The sequence below is a fragment of the Lissotriton vulgaris genome, chromosome 7, assembly GCF_964263255.1.
Source record: "Lissotriton vulgaris chromosome 7, aLisVul1.2, whole genome shotgun sequence".
Taxonomy (NCBI): Eukaryota; Metazoa; Chordata; class Amphibia; order Caudata; family Salamandridae; genus Lissotriton; species Lissotriton vulgaris.
The window spans coordinates 993563947-993585777 of NC_141695.1; the positions used below are offsets into that span (position 1 = coordinate 993563947).

At 40.5% G+C, this 21831-nt stretch overlaps 1 protein-coding gene across 1 annotated transcript in view; it reads left to right on the forward strand.

The window, feature by feature from the left end:
• The window catches only part of LOC147702831 (teneurin-2), a 1317719-nt gene that overhangs the window by 641527 nt on the left and 654361 nt on the right, over nucleotides 1-21831 (forward strand). Inside the window, exon 5 of the mRNA XM_086931409.1 lies at nucleotides 13960-14198. Within this exon, the coding sequence (XP_086787535.1) occupies nucleotides 13960-14198 (239 nt within the window). The remainder of the gene's footprint in view (nucleotides 1-13959; nucleotides 14199-21831) is intronic.

The window sequence follows — 21831 nt, forward strand, 5'->3', positions numbered from 1 at the left end:
CCATGCCCATACTGGGCTTCAAATAGAGCAGTTCATCTGAGTCTTTAGACTTCTCCTAAACTTTAGGAAGTCCTTTTCTTATATCAGTTGCTAACGAAAGGATTTCATAGAACTTGCATACTCTGAGAGATCTGGCCCCAAATTGTGGTAGCATGAGGGATTAGGAAGACTGGAGGTTTGCAGATAAAAAAAACATCAGTGCCTGCAAGGATAGTAGGGCAAAAAAAGTTTGACAAGTAACCAGGTGCATGACCATGAACAGATTTATGAATGAAGCACAGTGTTTTAAAATGGGATCACATTCAACATTGTATCAATATCGACATTGTTGGGGGGTAATGTTGTTAATATCTGTCTTTAAGGTCTTCTTTCTTGGGGTTGAATTCTTTGTACTTCTTCAGCCGCAGCCGGAGGGAGGCTGGTTAACATTTTGTTGCAGTAATCGAGGCGCAAGAACACCTTTTCAAGGATTGGCAAAACCTGTTGCGTGAATTGGAGAAAAGGGAGGATGCGTTGAATCTAAGTCATAAAATGCTTTTTTGTGTCTGCGTTTGCTGTTGGGATGAAGACGATGTTGCTGGCAAAGGTGAATTCATGGTATCTGGTCTCAGAAGCAACATTTGTGGGCCCAGCTGTTCATGCAAAACCAGTTGCTGTTCAAATGGAACTGGACTAGTTGCAGAGAATTAGCAATCTGACGATGAACCCCCAAGCCTTACTCCAGCTTTAACAAGAGCTGATGAGATGAACTGGGCCCATCTTAATTTGGTGACGTTGATTTCAAAGGAACGATTTCATCTAAATAATTTACTTTAACACATATTAATGGCATTCTTTAACTTAGACCTCTGCTGGTTTGTTGTAGGATATCCTAACTTTGAGAAGGTTCTGTACTTTTGCCTTCAAGTTATATGGTACTGCCAGAATTTCTCCAGGTTATTGCTGAACTTTTTGTTCATTCTTTGAAAACTCAATTTATGCTTGAGTTTCACATTCTGTTGCTGAAAACATTTTATTTATAATCATTATTTCCTTCATTTATAGCTGAGGGAATAACTACTTTACACTAGAATTATTATTTTTTTGTAGTCCTCTGTTGTCATCTTTTTCGATGTTGTCCTCTATATTTTCCACTGATATATACAAAAAAGTCATGGATAGGATACCTGAATTATTCTTAGCCACCAGTAATTACACGGGCTGCATCCCAGCCCATCATTATTTTCAGAACAATGCCACCTCAGTTTGGTCCCAGTTATATGGAAATCATCTTGGCCCTTCTCCAATGGGAATAGTCCAGCCTAGGCCCTTCCTGAACTAGAAAACAAGAAATCCATGACTGGTTTCACACTTATTAATGCTCATAAGCCCATATTGCTTGGTTCTAGTGGCACAACGTGCACAAGTCCTGTGTCTATTTATACTTGTCCCACTTAGAGCATCACACTGAAGTAGATAAAAAAGTGATGGACGGAATACTTGAATTAATCTCAGCCACTGCTAAATACTCAGGCCGCATCCCAGTCAATCATTATTTTGCAAACGTTAGCACCTCAGTTTGGAGCGAGCCATATTCAAATCAGTCTTGACCGTGCTCCAATAGGAACATTCCAGTCAAAAGTGTCAAGCTAGGTCCTCTCTGAACTAGAGTACAAACAAGCCACAACCGGTGTCACACTTAATTGGGCCCATCAACTGGGTTTAGTTTGGTTCCAGGGGTACAGTGTGCACGATTCCCACATCTGGGCATACCTGTCCCACTTAGGGCTTCACATGAAAGTATACAGAAAATGCAAAAAAGTGATGTATTGAATGCTTGAATTAATCTCATCCACCAAAGCCCTTGCTTACAGTGCTATTGGTACCAAACTACAACCGACCGAAGAGCTCCAATCAGACGAACAGCTTTTTGTTGATTGGGTCCCGATTCAGGGAGTAACTGGACTGGCAGTGTGTACTGGACTGCTCCTATTTGAGCAGGGTTGTTATGTTATGTTAGTGGTTCTTGTATCGCGCATGTCTCACCCAGGGGCATCTCAGCGCTTTACCTGAAGGGGAAGACCTCAGAGGGGAAAAAGAACCGGCGGTGTGAGGAATATTAGAACAGCCAAGTCTTTAGTTGTCTGAAGGACATGTAGTTCAAGGTCAAGGCTAATTTGCATAAAGTTGGGTCCAAACTGAAGTGGCGAGGGGGGCATTAGAACAATGGGCTGAGATGCTCCCTGAGAGATTAGCAATGGGTAGACTCATTGCAAGCCTTCCTCCCCTCACCCTTTGTGTGGTCTATATTTTCCTAAGGGGAGAGCTGCTTTCATCGATCCCGGGAGTCCACACTTACATTTTTTTAACCATGCAGGATGCAGAATATTGGCTGTGTGCCCTACTTGATCACTTTGTGCTATTCACTAGTTGGGCTATCCCAAAAATTACTGTGCTACACCTCATCAGTAAAGACTGGGGCTTAGAAGAGCGACATGCCTGTAATTCAAAATGTATTGCCAGTAATATTCATTAGTTTTAGTCCGATTCATACTCACCATAATATTTACATCCAACCAACTTAGCCTAAAAGTTGTCTTCTGTCCAGATCAGATTTGATATATTTTTTAAATTGCCCTGCCTCGATTTGTGAAAGCTTTATTTGGAGGTAGGGGAAACAATCCATATAGATTTGTTTTGTTGTTAACTGAGTTTTCCGTCACTGAGGTGATAGGATGGACCTGGATAAACAAAAGCAGGATGAGCAAGAGTGAAGAATAATGATGGACCGCCACCTTACACTCTTTCTTGAACCTGAAAAATAACTAGGCACTAAAGCTACTACTAAGCTGTTTCTTATAAGGAAAACAGAAGCGGTCCTGGGTGGCATGTTGAAATGTTGTTCACACCTTAAGCATCCAAAAATAGGCATCAAAGTTACTAACACAGGTAGACAATTTTCAGTTGCATACATTTGTGAAATGTGATATAATTCACACTCAAATGTGAGGGGGAAGCAAGGATCCTGGCTGCACAGGTACAAACAATTAGCTGATTTCCTTCTGCAGGGGCTGCTGGGGGAGTGAAATTGCTGATGACAATGTTGTTCTAATCCTGCTCTTCAGCTCCGCAGGCAGCGCGCTCATCATTCTGGAATCCGGGGAGGCCCAGCACCGAGCACCGCAGGTGCCTTTCATTAAGCTGCAGGTGGTCGCAGAGATCATCATCAGCTGGGACACGTGAGAGTGGCAGCCGGTGCAGCTTGGGACTTGACGTAATCTTGAGCCAATTATCTGCTGCTGGTTCGAGACTGCACTTCCAAATTAAGAGTGCGCCTCTTCTTCTGTCTGTTGTTGTCCTGCCTTCCTCTGGACCACTGATTCAGCAGGATGCACTTTGACTGTTTTCTGAGCAGCTTTTGTCTATGGGACAGATTCACAAAAACAATTTTAAATCTACTGCTGAAGGTTTCCTGCTTCGTTTGGAGCAGATCTAAAATTGTTTTAATTCACAGAGTTTTCCAGAAGTACAGCTTGCAAGCTGTGAATGCCGCAGTGTTCCCTGGGATACTAATCCTTTTCTTAATTATTTTTTTACATAAACAAATATACTCTGTGAAGGAAGCAAACATGTATGTGAAAAAGGGTACATTCCTGAACAATTGCTAACTCTGGTTTTCTTTATTCTTTAAGGGAAAATATTTTCCTCACAGAGGGACCACTACCCCTGCACCCTGACCAATTTTTGGGGCGATGGCATCGCATTCCTACCCTGGAAAGGGACTTACTCCTGCCTTTGGAAGTAATGAATGTCCAACAGTTGCTAGAGTGGCTATTGGGTCATGAATCTGTTTTGAATATCCACTCTGATGCATGTTTCTAGGGATGTACCAACTTTGATGGAATTCGGCGTTGTGAATAAAGCCTACCTCCCTTGCCCCAGGGAGTTGACTTACTTGCGTGAAAATCTGCACATGGGCCAATCTTTTTACTAGACTCAATCCTACCAGAGTAAACAAACCTGAGTGAACATCAAAAGTGGTTTTACGGTTGTGAAAAGGCTATTTGCAATTGTACTCTAAGCATACATTAAAAAACGCAAAATAGCGACTTGTGCGTAGCTTTGCAATCAGATGCTTGATCTTAACTTTCAAACCTATGAAGTAATTTGAAGCTTCCTCACAAATATAAACCATGAGCGGCCGGTGTCAGGGAAAAGTGGCGGGGTCGGGGAGGAGGATGGGCGGCAGGGTGGGACGACGGGTGAAAAAAAAGCAGTGAAAATGAACTTACCTGCCGCCTGCTGTATCAAGCTCTTCTGATCCTCTCCTCTGCAGGTAGAGGCTCCTTGACCCCCCTGCGGACAATAAAGATGCTGCTCTCATGCTGCTCGGAGCATCAGGAATGACCCTAGCGTCCTCAATGTGCACTCCCAGAGAGACTGGGAGCCTATGCCTGCTGCTTCCAACTCGGAAACGCAGCTCAGGTTGGAGACAGCTTAGTGAGCATGTCGGTTTGGCTGTTCTGAGACAGACGGCCACACCAACATGCGCACTGACAACAGTACCCACCACTCTCCCTCATCACTATTACCCCTATGGCCCGCCCCCATACCTCAGCCTGGGAAGGAAATATAAACCAATAATAAACATGTTTTATTTTCATTTTATTTTATTACATTTTTAGGCTGCTGGCAGGGGGGCAACAGTCCTCCTCCACAGCAGAGGAGCCACCGCTGATATGTTTACTTTTACATAAATTGTTTATTTTCAATACTTTTTTTACAATTTTGCTTTAAAAAAATTACTGACAGTACAAATTATACTTCTATTCATCTCAGTAAATTAATTCTTCAACTATTGTCATATTTTATTGCGCATGTCTCCAATCTATTAATTTTTGGAAACACCACCTACTGAGTTTCCTCGTACACAACTTTCCTCTTTTGTAGGTCATTATTGTATTCACATCTACCCATCCTCACAAGTATTTTGTTGATAGCAATCTTTTTTAAAGCATTCATAATATAATGTTTAGGTTGCAACTACAAGCACTCAAGCTATTGACCAGGCCTTCATGTTTCAAAAACAGTCAGAGTGGGCTTTAGGTCAGGAACATGTTCATGACTGGAGGGATTTCTTGTGTATCTCATATCCCAGCTCCGGATTCACTGGCCTTCCTCCCTATGCTTGTATTTGTCCTGCCTAGAAGTGTTGCGGTTTCACATTCATTTGATTTGTTTACTTGTCCACTGCTGACATTGCTTGCTTTCATGGAGCTAAGTTTTTCACTCATTCTAAGCAATCCTTAGGGGAGCAAGAGTGTTTTGCTATGTGCCGCTTCCCTTCTTAAATTCCCATCTTATCACCCTAGCTTGTCTGCTGCTGTCTCTGCCACTCCCGGCTTAGTTTATGTATTTATTTATTTTAAAATATATCTTCCCCTTCGTGCCTCTACACTTTCTAGCTTAGTCTATTTATTTATTTTAAAAAATAGCTCACCCATGTGTCCCCACTTTATGTTGCAGCTCGGTGGCCTTTAGAAACCCACCACCCACTCCAGCATACCACACCTCACCACTCCCTGTCACGTCCATTTGTTATTACGTTTTATTTGTTTGAGAGAGCAGGCAGCTACAATTTGCTCTGGGTCAACTCTTTATTTAAGTGCTATTTCACTCATCTTCAAATTTTATAACTGCTTTAAAATGACTTAGGATGTTAAATAAAATGTAAAAAATGACAGTCATAGCATGACACGTGTTTGCATGTGTCATGACTCTTGTGCATGCTTCATTAAGCTTGTACTAACACATCATCATATATGCCCCTGTGTGAATCGAGACGTACACAGGTACATGCACGATTTTTGATGTCTGGCAGCCATCTTGGAATGGATTTAATTTTATTTGAGGCCTATTTCTAGATTTCCAAACGAGCGTGTTCCTTCATATTAAGACGTACATTTGCAGCTCAGTGTAAATGATAATCGGCAAAACCAAAAGCTTGGCTAGTTAAAGCCGGATACTATTATCCTTACAAGTGCTTGTTTTTAACTGAAGTTGGCTGGATATAATCAAAGGAAACAAACTGTTATGCTAATGTTCACACATTTTTCATTATTGTCAAGTTACTCGCTGCTTTCTTTGTATTGCTAAACTACTAGGTGTGAATTACTTGTAACATTCTTTTTCTGTGCCTTATTTATGATCTTGAAACTTTAACACATGCTGATACATTTTAGCTGAACAATGCAGTGTGACCAGAGTGTGTGCTCGACAGACCTATTTAAAACCATGTGAGAATTTGGCTCGGGGCAGCACAAATATGTGCACAAACCTGCACTTTTCTATCCCTTAGCTGGTTGGAGAATTGCTAGATACACAGTTCAATAAGATTTCCTTTGGGGTCAGGCAAAGTAAAAATGTAGTTCGTTAACATCCAGTTGATGCTGCCTGCGAAAAAAAGTTACTTGGGTATAGATAGTTTTTTCCCCCAATAACGAGAGAACATGGCTAGGGATTTCTGAACATCTCATCAATCATCAGGCCAGATTTATTGAAAATATCTAAAAACGGAATTCTTTAGTTACTTATATTCCTTTAATGCCAGTAAAAGTAATGAACGCCCTGTTGTTTTCTAATGTAACTTCGAAATATATAACTAGATACTTCAGTTTTTCAAATAATTCTCAATGCAACATAAACTGAAGTAAAAAGGACGTAAACAATGGAGAATCTTTAAAATGAAAAAAACATTATTGAGGTGTTGGCAGGGTCTGGAAATATTTTAGGAAAATAACAGGTAGAAAATTAGAATACTATAAGTTAGCGAACACTATATTATTTTTCCATATTTATCAATATTTGATACTTTTCTGAATATGTTTAAGCCTATTGGTATGTGGTCAACATTCATAGTTGTAAAATTCAAGCCAATATTCATATGTGACCTTGTGTTAAAGTGGGCTTGCTGGAGGAAAAAAATCCCTTTTCGTTCTTGCAGGTGCTTAGAAAGCCCCTTCCTCTTCCTTGGTACTTTAAATGTACTCATGGGGTACTGCAGAAAGTCTGGAAAGACATGCACCATGTACCTTTGTCTTTTTTGACCCTTCCTGTCTGCTTTCCTTTGGTTTTAGGTCTGACTTTTTACACCTCTCCCCTTTCACATCTGTCTCTTTACAACATATATTCCTGCTCCTTTGTGCCATACTCTTTGTTTCTCACCGGCTCATTCAGATGTCCCACAAATATTCCTCTGTTATCCATCATTTATCATCATCCCAATCGTTAATGAATGTTCTTTGAACCATTTAGGGATCCTCATAAAAGTACAGTACATTACCACTCTGTCCCTTATCCTCACCACAGTCAGTAGTCATAGGGTGAAAACCACCTTGCTAATTTAAACTCCAGAAGATTGTAGAAAAATCAAACCCATCCCACCCTGTTGGGCAAATAAGAAAGCTTAGATTATGATCATCCTCCATACTGTCTCAGATTAAGATAAGAACTTCAGTAAGGACTTCTGTTGGGATCCCTGCTTGGTTTGGATCACCATCCTTGCAGACATTTTGATTATGCTGAGTGGGAGCTGCTGAAGCGGAAGTGTTGGGCAAGGTCCCTGTTTTGAGTGACACTTGCGGCAGTCTTACCCAGACCTTGCCATGGGTGGGCCTTCTTCATTAAGTAGACCAGAAAGTCATGCTGCAATGCACCCCTGTCATCCATAGGGCTGTGTCGGCAGCAAGCATCACATTTCTGTGGGATGGTTTAACATTGTTGACTCAGGTAGTGGATGCACGAAGATCATGCACCCTATGATCACCACTCTGTTGGATTGCTTTCTTGCACATTGTTTCATATTCAGATGGCTGCAGTGCACACCAGCGGGGAAATGCAACATGGCAGTAACCGAGGCAGGTAGGTGTTTGTTGCTTGAACTGTGCCTTTTCTGTTGTTGAGTGCTGTCCTACTTCTGAAAGTTATCTGGGACTAGGGTGTGATTAGAAGGAAGCATTCCCACAAGCGGTGTCATATGGAAACATTTTCCTCTTCAGGTTCCCATCCTTCATCTTTCCTTTGCAAACAACGCAAAAGTAACCTGCATGATAAGGGGAGGATCTTGATGCATGTCTTCAGTGGCTGGTAGTTCCAGCTCCTGTGATAATCCATGGGAATGAAGCTATTCACCAGTCTTGTCATCCATCTACTTAGAAGCCCTATACCAGGTATTTGTAGGGGTATTGTCACCTGTGGTTCATAGCAGATTCTTTGTTTCCCCTTGCCTATGTGTTTCAGTTGGTCTTTCCGTTTTTGTGGTTGGGGACAGTTTGAAATTATCTTTCTAAATTGGTGGACTTCTTTCTTGGCGTTAGGAGAGCATTACTGTTGCCTGGGCAGTGTTAAGGTTCTGTTGGATCACCTGTTGAGAAGAACTTTGCAATATCTCTATATTCATCCACGAATGACCCTGGAATATGCCTTTGTCATCGAAGGCTCTGCAGAATACCTCTTCTGAACCACTCACTTCATTTAATCTAAAATTGTAATGCTCATGGTGGCCTTTTTAGTGGCCATCAGCTGTGCTGGTTGCAATGACTAGATTGCTTTCTGTTGTATAGGATTCCATTTATTGAGTTCTAAGTAATGGTGGCCTCTTGCTTTGGTCCGAGATTTCTGACAAAGATTTCTTATTTGGCCTATCAACTCCAGGGGTTGTCTTGCCATATTTTGTTCCTTTCCCTTCATCGGCAGAGGAGAAGCTGTTGAATTAATTGTACATTCTCTGGACTCTTCTGACTTCTTTAGATATGCCTTTGCCATTCTCCAAATCTGTTTGTTTATCACCTTTGTGATGGCTGGTCAGGGTTGTAGAGCTACTGACATAAAAATGAGTCAACGGATCAATTTCACATTTGCCAATGTGTACTCTATGGCTGGGCTTACATTTCCACTAGGAATTCATGCCAAATCTGTGCATAGATTAGGATCTTCTTTGACTGAAGAGTGGCAGTTCAGAGGAAGCTGCAGGACAGTGGTGCGGAGTCCTTCGTCCTCACTGAGGATGCTATCGATGAGGGACTTGCCTTTCGAAGTCCTGCAGGGAAGATGCATTGTGCACTTGCGGTTCTGAAGCAACTGTGGGGCTGTGATGCATAGTCCTGCGTCATCGTCAAGGAGGAGCTTGCCATGTGAAGGCCTGTGCTGATGGTGCATCATGCAGCGCCCGTTCCAAGGAGACTGCAGGTTGTGATGTGAGGTCTAGTGTCAAGGAATGCACGCGCTGTAGCGGTTACAAATTGGAACTGCTAGGATATGCATCGTGCTGCATTGTTTCTGCCCACTGGAGCACAGCTCTGCCGGCTGAGCACGTTCAGGCCCACGTCCAAGGGTTCAGGACTGGGTTGGGACCACTTGGAGGGCAATATTCCCGCAAGGAGAGTCCAAGTGCTGAGCCCAAGATGGTTGAAGACTTTTCTGTCTCTGGGGGTCTGATCAAGAGGCCTGCCATCTAGCCTTTGGAGTCACTCTGGTGGTCCTGGGAGCAAAAAACTAGTCCTGTCCTTTCATTCATGAAAGAGGGCGTCAGAGCAGCAGTCCTTCTGACAGAGCAGCACAGCAATTCTTCTGAGTCTTCCACCGGTCCAGAGGTGTGCTGAAGGATTGGGCATAGGTGTCCATTATTTATACCTGGTGCCCACATTGTAGTGTGAAAAAGTTCTGGAGGTTTCCACCGCCAAAGGTGTTTGGAATTCCCTGCCTAGCTTCCCTGACCCTAGATGGTCTGTGGTCACAAAAGACTAGTGCTGAAACCCTTTGTGAGTGTGCTGGGCAGGGCCTTTGTGATGTGTAAGTGTGGTAGGTGACACCTCCTCCCCCCATCATGTTAGAGATGGCCCATCCTGCCAGCTAGTATTCACCTTTGTCTTACTGTCTGGGAGCAATACATAAAGACCAACTGGCAGCTACACCTAATCATGTGACCCAGGTTACAGACTGCAGGCACCAAATGGTAGGCACATGAACATGCTTTCTTTCTATAAGTGGTATTTTCAGGATTGTGACTTAAAATTGGACTTTACCACTAAAGAGGGCTTTAATCTACAATTCTTTAGACATGAAACTCAACATTCCACCTGCTTTCAGTTGAAAGTTAGCACTTATTTCATGTAATAAGTTAACCCAATGTTATTATATGGGACAGTCAGTACTTGCATAGTGAATAACGAATATGAGTATTTTACTCCCAAGTCATGTTAAAGTGAAAAGTACATTTCCAACCTTTTAAATAAACTACACCCTGCCCTATGTGCTATTTAGGGCCTATCCTGGAGTGAGTTATATGTTTTAAAAATTAAGGTTAAGGCCTGGCAAAAGTTTTTTTTTTCCAGGTTCAAATTGCAGTTTAAACTGCACATTGGCTGCAGGACATGTTTAAAAAGGCTACTGAAAGTGGGTGGCGCAATAAGTGCTGCAGACCCACTAGTCGCATTTAATTTACAACCGCTGGGCACATGTAGTGCCACTTTTCTAGGGACTTACAAGTAAAGTAAATATGACAGTTGAGTATATGCAAATTATACCATGTTTAAAGGAGAGAGCACAAGCATGTGAAGACTGGTTAGCAGTGGTAAAATGTTCTGAGCCCTAAGGCCAATAAAAGCAAGATCATCAACATTGGAGGAGTAAGGCACAAAGTTTGGGGGAAGACCACCATAAAGCTAATAAACAACATAAACAAAACATCGCTATTATCCTTATTACAAGATCAATATTCACTATCCTGAGAAGACTTCATTTTATCAAGAGAGAAGGGTCGTAAATCACCTGTTATAATAGAAAAAATAACATTTGTGTAGCACGAACTGAACATGAAATGGAATGTTATAAAATAAATATTGATAAATCGCAGATCGTGCCACTTAATACATTTTGTTTTATGTTTAAAAACTCTGGTTTTACCTGTAATTCTAAAAGTATTAATTGCCTAGGTGTTATGTATTCCAACTGAATGATAGAATTTCAATCAACCTTAAAGAAGTTAAACACAAACTTAGTTCCCTAACTGAAAAATGGTTTAATTTATTTCTATCTTGCCAGGACAGATTAGACATTATTAAGATGATGCTTTTAACTCTTATTAATTTTTTCTATCAATGCTCCATATAAAAATCCCTGAGAAATGTTTTAAATCAATAGACACTCTATTGAGGACCGTTTTTTTGGAATGGTAAAAAGTATGTAAATTTTCACTCAAACTCTAGAGACCCAAGGCTAAAAGTGGCATTCGTTTTCACAATTTTGTGAACTATCCTTCCGTCTTCATCCTTAACCCCATGCATGCTGATGACAGCTTACGTCCATCATGCATCACGGTGGGCGTGTGCTGATGACTGCCGGGAGCCGTCATGACCACTGGGGCAATCGGAATCTGCCACAGAGGTGCAGAATTCCGGCCGTGGTCAAAGGGTTAAAGAAATGTGGACTACTCGAAACCAAGACTTGGCTAAGTTTCCTTCTTAGTGGCAGAATTTGGAACTCACTTATATCTTTCCACTCCCCACTCTGAGACTAATTATTACATACCATAAGGGCAACAAATTATTTTTGTTATCTGAGCCTCTCTGGATACACAGCCCAGGCAGTATGCTTTTTTATTTTGCTAGAAAATGCTATGACTTACATTCACGTCAGTCATGACAATGACATCGTTGTCAGACAAAGCCTGTTTGAAGCAAAGACGAAGCATACATTTTCTCTTTAACTGTCTTCTGAGCTCAACTAGCTTGAAAACGAAATGCACCTACCGTACTGTGCACGCTTCAGTAAAATCCCTTATTCAGATCCCGCCGCATCCTGTCACGCAGTTGCACTTGCACAGCTTAAGTTCCATCTTTGTTGTTACTGAGGCAAGCACAGTTGTTGACTTCAGGAAATGTGTTTGTGCGTAGATCCTATAGGGAAAGCCCAGTAATCCTGCAAACAGAGAGCAGGGATTTAGTGGTATCTCTCTGAAACTAATAAACATACATCTTGGAATGAGAGCGAAGCCTTGCAACTAGATAGAAAGTAATTCAGGTGAAATCCATTGAATTTTATTTCGACCTGGGGTTTATGCTTAGTTGATCAGATTTGTGAGCACAATTCCTGCAGCCACCAAAGGCCTTTTAATTGGGAAGTGCTGAGCCCTGGGTAATTCCAAGTCAAGCTATACCTTAGCCACATGGTGTGATAAATCTTGCTTTTCCCTTTTCTAGTTTAAACGCCTTTATTATCAACAGAAATGACATATTTCGAAACAGATACATACTTTAGGACTCCACCACCATATTTTTATATCGTATGGAAATGTCTTGGGTTAATCTAGCCCCAAAACATTATCCCTTAAATCAGACTATGTAATGCCCTGAATATGTGTGACATGGAGGGTGGAAGTTTAGCTGAAGGTTAGAGCAACTCCCCCACTCACCAACTCTCCTCAGTCAAAAGTTCATGTCCCTCTTCATCAATGTTTCCTATATGGTGAATCTTTAAGTAATGTCCTTTTTTATGCAGGGTGAATAACACATTGTGAGCAGTTGCATCACATGTTTGTGTTGTCTTATCTGAAAAGTTCCAGTTGCACAGGAATATCCCTGGGCATGGAGGTGCAACACCAGTAGATTTTCTATTTTAATTTCTGGGGTTCTCTCCTGTTAAGGTTAAGGTGCTGTTCAGGTGAGGGGTACACCCTCCCCCCAGTTCAGAATCTTCATCTGAACTCTGTGAGTCTGCATGCGGTTGTATCAGTGATCAATTGCCTGGGCGGTCCTTTTGCTCAACCAGCGGCTTGCAGCTTATAAAAGATAGACCGAAGAAACAAGATACCAGTTTCAAGGTGTCCCAATGCCGAACCTGGGTAAAGTCCTAGGGTGAAATGAAACAATTGAGTTAATATTGATGGAACGTCTGGACTGAAGTCTGCTCTAGAAAATAACTCTTAATGAACCAGATGACAGTCATGGATGTTGCTTGGTTCAGATATTGATAGACAGTTCTGAAGTTGTTTTTGTTGGGTTAATAATTTTTTAAATAGAAATAGTTTTGAAATGATCAACTAATCTCACAACCAGTTTTTGTCCTTTCAAGAATTTGAAAAATATGTAACATGCCCCATTCTGGGCCAAAATATTACATAACATACAGGAAAACAATTTATTTTTGTTAGCCGGTCCTCTTTATAAAAGCAACCCTCACAGCATGCTGTTTTATTTTGCTAGAAAATGCTATGACTTACATTCACTTCAGCCATGACAATGACGACGAAGCCTTTTAACTCTCTTCCATTCTAAAAAGCATGAAAACTAACTGCACCTACCATACTGTGCACGCTTCAGTACATTTTTTGAAATGTTAAGATGTGAAAATATGTTCATAAGCAATGCAATACCATTTAAGATATTAAGCAAATGTATATAAAGCAAGCATGGATGATGTGGGCCAATATTGCAACACCACTGCAAAACCAGCCTCCAGTAACAAACCTGGCCCCCACCGATGCAAAACCGCCTCCCACCCCTATAGCCTTCTGGGGAAATGCCGGAAGCCAGGTACTGGCCTTGTTCCATATTGTAAAGTGATTCACCTGTATTTGCGTTATGAATATGAATCAATAATTCAGGAAGCATAAAAAATATTGTTGGAGAAACTGAGTGAACAACACTGAAATCTCTATAATAATCCCAGTTCATTTCCATTAAGTAGATCTGATGTGCAAGGCACCTTGGAGAGTTCTTTTTCTTTAATAGACAATGCGGTTTATTCTACATCACAATTTATGTTACTCCGTATAGGACAAATCCATGTTTGCTCATTTAACACAGGTTTGTTTGACAGCAAAGATATTTTTATCTCTACATGCTCTCAAATGTACACGTCAGAATTGCAGTTAAGATTCGAAGCCCTCCATACTCACTCAGTGTTAATTTCTTTTCGTTGTAGACATTTCTTGTTCAAAACATCTTCTGGAACCACCCCACTCTTCAGCAGCTCTTCTCCTGGATACCCTTTGACCTCTGGGACGGTTTACACTCCGCCTCCAAGACTTTTGCCCAGAAATACCTTCTCCAGAAATGCATTCAAGTTGAAAAAGCCTTCGAAGTACTGCAGTTGGAAGTGTGCTGCATTATCAGCTATCGCTGCTGCGGTGCTTTTAGCTATCCTCCTGGCTTACTTCATCGGTAAGTTGTGTTTCTAAGGACAATGACCGTATTTGGACAGATGTGCCTACAGTTCCATTGGCCTTCTCTTTATTGGCATGGATTGTATCTTTTGTGGTTTGTGGTTGCAAAACTAATTTCCCATGAATGTACCTGGGGACTGCCACGTTTAATGACTTAGCAGAAAAGAAACAGATTGCTGTGTTTTTATTTTTATACAAAGCATCAAGGGGAATTTTACCTTAATAAAAGGCTGCTGAGACCTCTTAAAACGGGACCTGTCAAAAATTGTAAGGGACCCGAGATTAAGTCGAGCACCAGTACAATACGATCAGAACATTTAATTTACTGCTACTTTGGTGACAAAAGTATCACTGGAAGCTAATTGAGATAAAAGAGAAAAAAGAGACATGAGTAAAAGATAATTGGTTAAATTGTAATATTGACATCATTAAAAAAATTCACCAGACGTATGGTAAAAACGAAGGGGCTCATTATGATGGCGGGAGGACCATCACCAAATGAAGATGGCGGTGGGAATCCCAATGTGTCCGCAGCGGATGGAAAGTCTGTCAGCCGCTGTTACGTAAGGCAGTCCTTTTCCGCCCGCCTTGTGGAACCCAGAAATAGGACAACATTGTAGCAACCTCTGTAGGGATTGAGGTATCCCTTTCCGCCTGTCTTATTTGTAGCAGTTATCACGCCGCAAAAAGACAGGCAGAGACTGGATTTATGGGCCCATTGCTGGCCACCTCTGTGTGTGGGGGGTGCACTGGGGGGTATTCATGGGACCCCCTGCATTTCCATGCACCAAATGGCAGGCACCGCGTGGTGCCTGCCACGTAGTGCAGGAAAATGCTGTGCAAGCACTTTTGACATTGCATACAGTGTTGCAGCCAGCAGCACCATCTGCAATGTTAAAAGCCAAGGACGTGCCCGCCAGTATGGCAGGCGCATCCTAATATATGTGCCTGGACCGCAGCACGTCTGGCGGGTGGTCCCAGCACTGCTACGATGGTGCGCGGACTGATGTCCGTCAGCCATCTTAATGAGCCCCTAAATATTCAAAATCCACATTAAAGGAATGGGGAATTAAGATCAGAACTATAATGTATAAAAACAGAAACATAATGCAATAAAAAAGTAATAACTCAATGCAGGTTAAGGAGAAAACATTCTTAGATTCAAAGCAGGAAATATATGACTAGTGACGTCATAGTGGCAGTGACTTCACATCTCACTGCTTTTCTCTCATAGGTCTAGTGATGCCATGTAAATGAGTCATTTTTCAGGCCTATTTTAACCTTTGTGTTTCACCCAATGTTTTATTTGCACATTTTCATTATGGATCTCAAAATTTGTATGATCTTGGATTACAAATCCTAAAATATGGCTGCTCCTCTTTGCCCTGAGGCTCATTCTAGCCACATGACATTTTCCATAAGCACACATTTCTATGGGCTAATCTCCTTACCTCTCAACCATGTCAAGTCATCAGAGCCCGTAATACATATAAGGTGCACTACCGTGGTCTGCACCATGGCACACCTTTAACTGAGTGCACTGAGTGCAGGATGAGTCAATGTGGCCAATTTACATAATTGCGTTGTTCCAGAACAGCCACAAATGTGTACCTGCTCTGATGGTTCGTGCCACTGCTTTGGGACCTCAAATGCTAAAAACCCTTGCTTGGAGGACATGCGGGCAAGGGGAACATGCCCACGCTTGTTAGTGCTAAAAAAGGAAACTCACAAACCTCTCACAAGGGGCACTTATCTGTTGGTTGATGCTGCTGCTTTGAGATCTCAAGTACCAGATATTTATCTAATATTGATTTTTTAATAACTTTATTGCTGGTTTTTACCATATACTAGGAGCAAATATTTCACACCTGGGGCTTAATTTTGACATCCCAGTCAGGTTACATTCATCTGGTTAAGTCTAAACAGAAAGAAGCATTACTTAGAATATTGGCTGCTAATAACTTGTGTCATGCCACTGAAAGCTGTTCTGTTGCTGTTGGTTTGCCAATGTCCCTGGGTTTGACACTGGTCGGTTGTACAATTACTATTGATTATTTTATTGTTTCTTCTAATTTATGTGATTTTATTACCCAGTGTGAGGCTAATCCCTACAGTGAGCATAATCAAAAATCTTAAAAATTACTACTTTCTTCCACAAATGACATATTGTAATCTGTTTGCATGCAGTGTAGTATAGCCTTGAAAGGCAGATGTATCAGATGGGATCCAGTCAAATTGAATAGACTAACTACCCATAGTAGTGAGCCTCAATTTTCAGAAATCGTTATATTTTTAAATGAGGTCCCTGTTGGCCGAAATACTTTGGAAGCATTTAAAGTTGCTCTTATTATTGTGAAATCCTTTTAGCCCGTTTAGTCTTTTGCATCACTCCTTATAAATGGGTGAACCATTTTAGTAATATCTCTGGCTCTAGCGCAGGGTTCTCAAAAAGTTGGTCCTGGAGGGCTGGACCCGTACCTGATTTTTAGCATAACCCCAATTTGATAAATCAAATTATCTTAAAAATCTGGCACGGATCCGGCCCTCCAGGACAGATTTTGTAGAACCCTGCTCTAGCAAAATAATCATTGATCATGTCATACCTCATCTGCGAAGAGAATGGTCTGCCATAGAGAAGAGGTAATTACATCAATTCAGGAGTGCTCTTGTGAAAAAGCACTGGGACCATATGTGATTCCTATAGCCTTATTTAAGCGCAATGTAGATCTGTGGGCCCTGGTGGCAACTATCATCCTACAGAAAGTAGTTCCATCAAGCCAAAATAGTAATCATAATCTATTATTGTTCTGGTCTTTAAAAAGGCGACCAATGGGATCCACAGTGTTACCGACTTATTTTCCTTATTGGATTGTTTGAGAAAGTGGCAGACAGAATCATAATGGCTAAAGTTTGTTTTTGTTAATCCCACTATTGCTTCAGAAGTGGCTTTGTAATTTTAGAGCAATGTTTAATCTTAAGGCTATTGATTAGTAAATATACTATTGCCTCCTAAGGTATTCTTCATTTGTCCTATTTGTTTATAGGGCCTATCGATGGCCCATCTTGGCCTCACTGGGTATAGTAGAATGATATGATAGACTTTTTGATTCAAATTCACTCCAGTTTAACTGCCATGGTTAGATATGGTCAAATGGAGAATGCACATATTATTTTAAATTATCAAGCAGGTGTGCCAGGGTTGTGTCCTCGACCTCTCCTTTTAATTCTCTATCCAAATGGCCTTCAGAGCCAAATTAAATCCTTAAAATTGGATGTACGCAAAGTAGGTCCTCATGACTACCCATACTTTTATATTCAGATGATGTGGCTATCAAAGTCAGAATATCTAATTGATTGCAAAGATTGTTGAAGGAGTTTGTTTCCTTTATGATTAGTGTTAATTTAAAAACAACCTTGCCAAGACCCACATCATGTCCATTGGTCCTAGGAGATCTAATGCAAGAGATGTGTATATTCGGGGCAAACAAATAGAAATATTGTTTCATTTACTTCTTTAGGTATTAGATTTGAAGATTTTGGCTCGCTTATTAAAATCACATAAAATACAGTGTTCTCTTTCTATAGGTGGCATTAACAGATGTGATTCCAAATTAGGAAATTAGGTAACAAATCAATTATATGTATGATGGACATCTTCATTAGCAAATGTGTATCAATGTTCACATATGGAGCAGGTATTAGGTGTCAAGTTATATCTTCAATTGTACAGGTAGTGATCACAAACTTGTAGGTTTCCCTCAGGGTAACTTATTTGCACCTACCATGAACAGCCGAGCCTCACTTACTAACAGGCACGGCCCGTGCCGGGTGTTATACTGGGGCGGTGACGTCAGGCAGGGGAGGGTCAGGGTGGTGGGTTGTAAAATGCGGGATATGGACCATTAGAGGTAAGTACCGATAAAAATAAATAAAACGAATTTCGTTGCCCCCGCTGCATCACCAAATGTGATGCAGCGTGGGCAACGAAATTAGTTTTATTTATTTTTATCGGTACTTACCTCTAGTGGTCCATATCCTGCATTTTACAACCCCCCACCCTGACCCACCCCTGCCTGACATCACCGCCCCAGTATAACGCCCGGCACAGGCCGTACCTGCTTACTAAGAGGACAGGGAAAAAAACGAACCCCCATTACAATGTATTTCAGTGTAAGAACATCCTAAAAATGTCTTAAATCTTCAAATTATTATTGATAGTATTAGGCTGGACAAATTTTTAATAATTCCTTGGTTTAGATATCTGGAAAGGTGTTGTGTAGATTTAGGCAGGCAGACCTATTTATGTTAATGTTGGTTTATAAATTCAAAAGACAAGAATTGGGCAAAAAAGGGTATGCATGCAATTGCACAGGAATAAGAGGGAATGGGAAATGTATTAAATCCTGGTAAAAGATGTATGCTGATAAGTCACACTCTGTATTAAGTTAGTTGTTTCTATATAATATAGAATGCTGTTGTCTCGATTCAGATTGGTGTATCTTCACTCTCACTATCTACTATTTTGTCTAAAGGATTAGTGTGACCCAACAATTCTCTCCATGTTATAATCTTTCAATCCAAACCATTATGCATGCCCTGATTTTCAGTACTTTCTTCACGCCCGTTTCTATATTTTTTTCAATAATTGGACTCTTCTTTGACATGCTATGCTGTGAGTCGTTTTTGTTAGCCGCTGCTCAACAAAGCAACTCCTAACTTTTGTAATATGATGATATATGTGACATAGTTTTTATAATGGCTTCTCTGTAGTTTCTGCACCTCTACCTCTGTCTTTTTTATGTGTTTTATATTGAGTTCTTTCTCTATTATGTGTTTATGTTGTGTTGTTTTTATGGATTATTTTCCAAATAAACTAGTTTTGATTGACTGAATAGTGAAAGGCAGATCAGCTGTTTGAGGCAGCTGGTTCACATTTACTGTACAGACATCCACCTGGCCTGCATTTGAAAGTGAGGCAGGGATTCTCCTACCGGTAGGAACAGTGAGGTACATTACCTGCCGGAAAGATGATGTCTGGAGAGGTCCATAGAACCCCCTTTCCCTCTTCCAAGAGGCGCTCTTGGGGGCGCACTGATCGTGTCACACAATTAGTCCTCCTCCTAACAGACTCTTTGGCTTGGTATTCAACTTGAAGTCACAGTTCTTCATTTGGATGGGTCCAAGCTCCCATGCTAATGAGGGAAAAGCCAGCCGGCAAGGTAGGATGCCGAGAAGCTAGTTAGTAGTGTTTACATTGTTTCTTTTCATTAAAACAAGGCCATTTTGGAAATTGGTAAATTCATAAATTGAAACTGTTGGTATGACATGTCAATGATTGCAGCAGTCATTCCTATTGGGTCACTGAAAATGTGTCTGATAGAATGTTGGCAGGACTTATCACATAGTATTTTCTACATATTCCTATGAAGCCTTTATTTCAGTTTGTGGGTAATTCATTGCAGGGTAAAAGAACTCAGCAGGACAGGCACCAGGTGGGGTTTTCCTCTATGGAGGAGTATCCGAGGGAGTGTAACAAATCTAGGATATATTCTTCTTTATCCAGGTCCATCTATAGTTCTAGAGATTCTGGTATTTCTAATATCCAGTGTCTAATTGATGATGCTGTTGCTAAGGCTCTGAAAACAGAGAGGGAAAAGAGAAAGAAGGACACACACCAACAACATCTTAGAAGAAGTTAAATAATTCAACATCTTCTTGTTCTTCTTGCCCATAGGTAAAAGGTCATTCTACTAAAGAGAAATATGTAAGATGCTCCTCACTGGGAGTCGTTTCAGAAATGGTTTTCTTCTAGAAACATAGGGCTTCATTTAGGGTTTGGCAGATGGGTATTCTGTTAAAAACGTGACATATTTCCCATCTTTTAATAACGTGGATGGGGTATCCATCATGTTTGTATTAGAGTAGCCACCTGCCAAGCAATAAATCAAGCCAATAGATCCAATATCATGTGAAGCAGTGAATGTGCTTCGTTTTGTACAGTATGGGGCTAGTTTTATGTTAGGCAGTGGCTACTTTGTGGAATCTATTGGCCACTATATAGGCTTTTAGAGAACTTTGGAGTTGGGCAGGACCTTCTTCCTTAGAAATGCATGTTTCCAGACTTCTAAAGAGTGTTTCCATTCCTGACCTCCAGTGAGAACAATTGTTCTGAATTGTGCGTCTCTGCTAGTTCTAGACTCACTAAAGAAATGCCTGTTTCATTTTTCTATATGAAACTCTCCTTTGTATGGTCATTACCATGGCACGACGACTGGGGAGTTAGTTCACTTTCCTTAAGGATGCTTTGATTGAGAATTTTTTGGGCAGGCTAATACTCAGACAGAGTTGTTTCTTTAGTCCTAAAACACAGTATCCTTTTCATGTAGAACACAAGGTGGTTTTGCCTCAGTTTGTAACAAATCCTTCATCAGCAGAAGAAGATTTGCTTCATTACTTTAATGTTAGAAGGTATGTTCTCGCTTATATGTATATATATATATATATATATATATATATATATATATATATATATATATATATATATATATATATATATATATATATATATATATATTTTTTTTTATGTAAGGAACAAGGACCCAATGCAGGTTAATACAGTTCTTGGGACAGGGTAAGAAACACATTGGAAAATATCATTCCCAAGTAACTTGAAGTATACAACGATAAGTATTAGTAACTATTGTAACAAAATGAGTTCAAACTGAACATAAAAAAATTATATCAAACTTTAATCAAAATTATAAAATACATTCAATTAAACAGTACATTTCAATTACTTAAAATATTTCATCTAATTAAAAACAATTTGGTGGCAAAAGTAAATACTTTTGCCACCGAATGGTTTTTAACTAGATGAAATATTTTAAGTAATTGAAATGTACTGTTTAATTGAATGTATTTTATCGTTCAAATGTCAAGTTTCCTCCCCCACAAGAGTGCAAGGAATGTCAATTCAAGGAATGTCAGATTATTGGGTGGACATTCAAGGGTGATCAATTATTGAAATTTGTAGCGCTGCCACCAAGGCTGCTCCTTCATCATCTTTGAAGTACTACCGAATCCAGTGTGGTGACATGGGTTATGGTGATTGTGGAGCAAGAGGGCTCTTGGAGTAGTGGACTTTTGAATTTATTTGAGTTCATTATTTGTTTAAATGTTTCCCTCGTCTGTCATTAGAGATTACCCCATATTATTTGGATACTTCATAATGTATTGAGTGGAAAGAGGAATGTTACAATTACTTACCCATAGCAATATAATTCCGAGTTTTTTCTTCCTTCATTGTAGTCATTACGTCCTGCCCAATCTACCTGTTAAAGAGTGGGTGTGGGGGGACTCTGAAGGCTAGCTTGATATTGGTATGGTCAGGAAGTTTAACTTGATGGGTGGACCTTTATTATGATAAAAGGTAACCATCTTCTTTAACAAAACAAATAGAGCTTGACCTATGAAGGGGTCTGTGGGAGGAGATAAATTCCTCATAATATAATGACTTGAACAAGGAAACAAAAACCTGCGGCAATGGATTTACAGGTAAGTAGTTGTAATATTAATACCTAAACAAAAAGCAAGTCAATCTCCCAAAATGAGCATAATTAAGTGTCCAATTA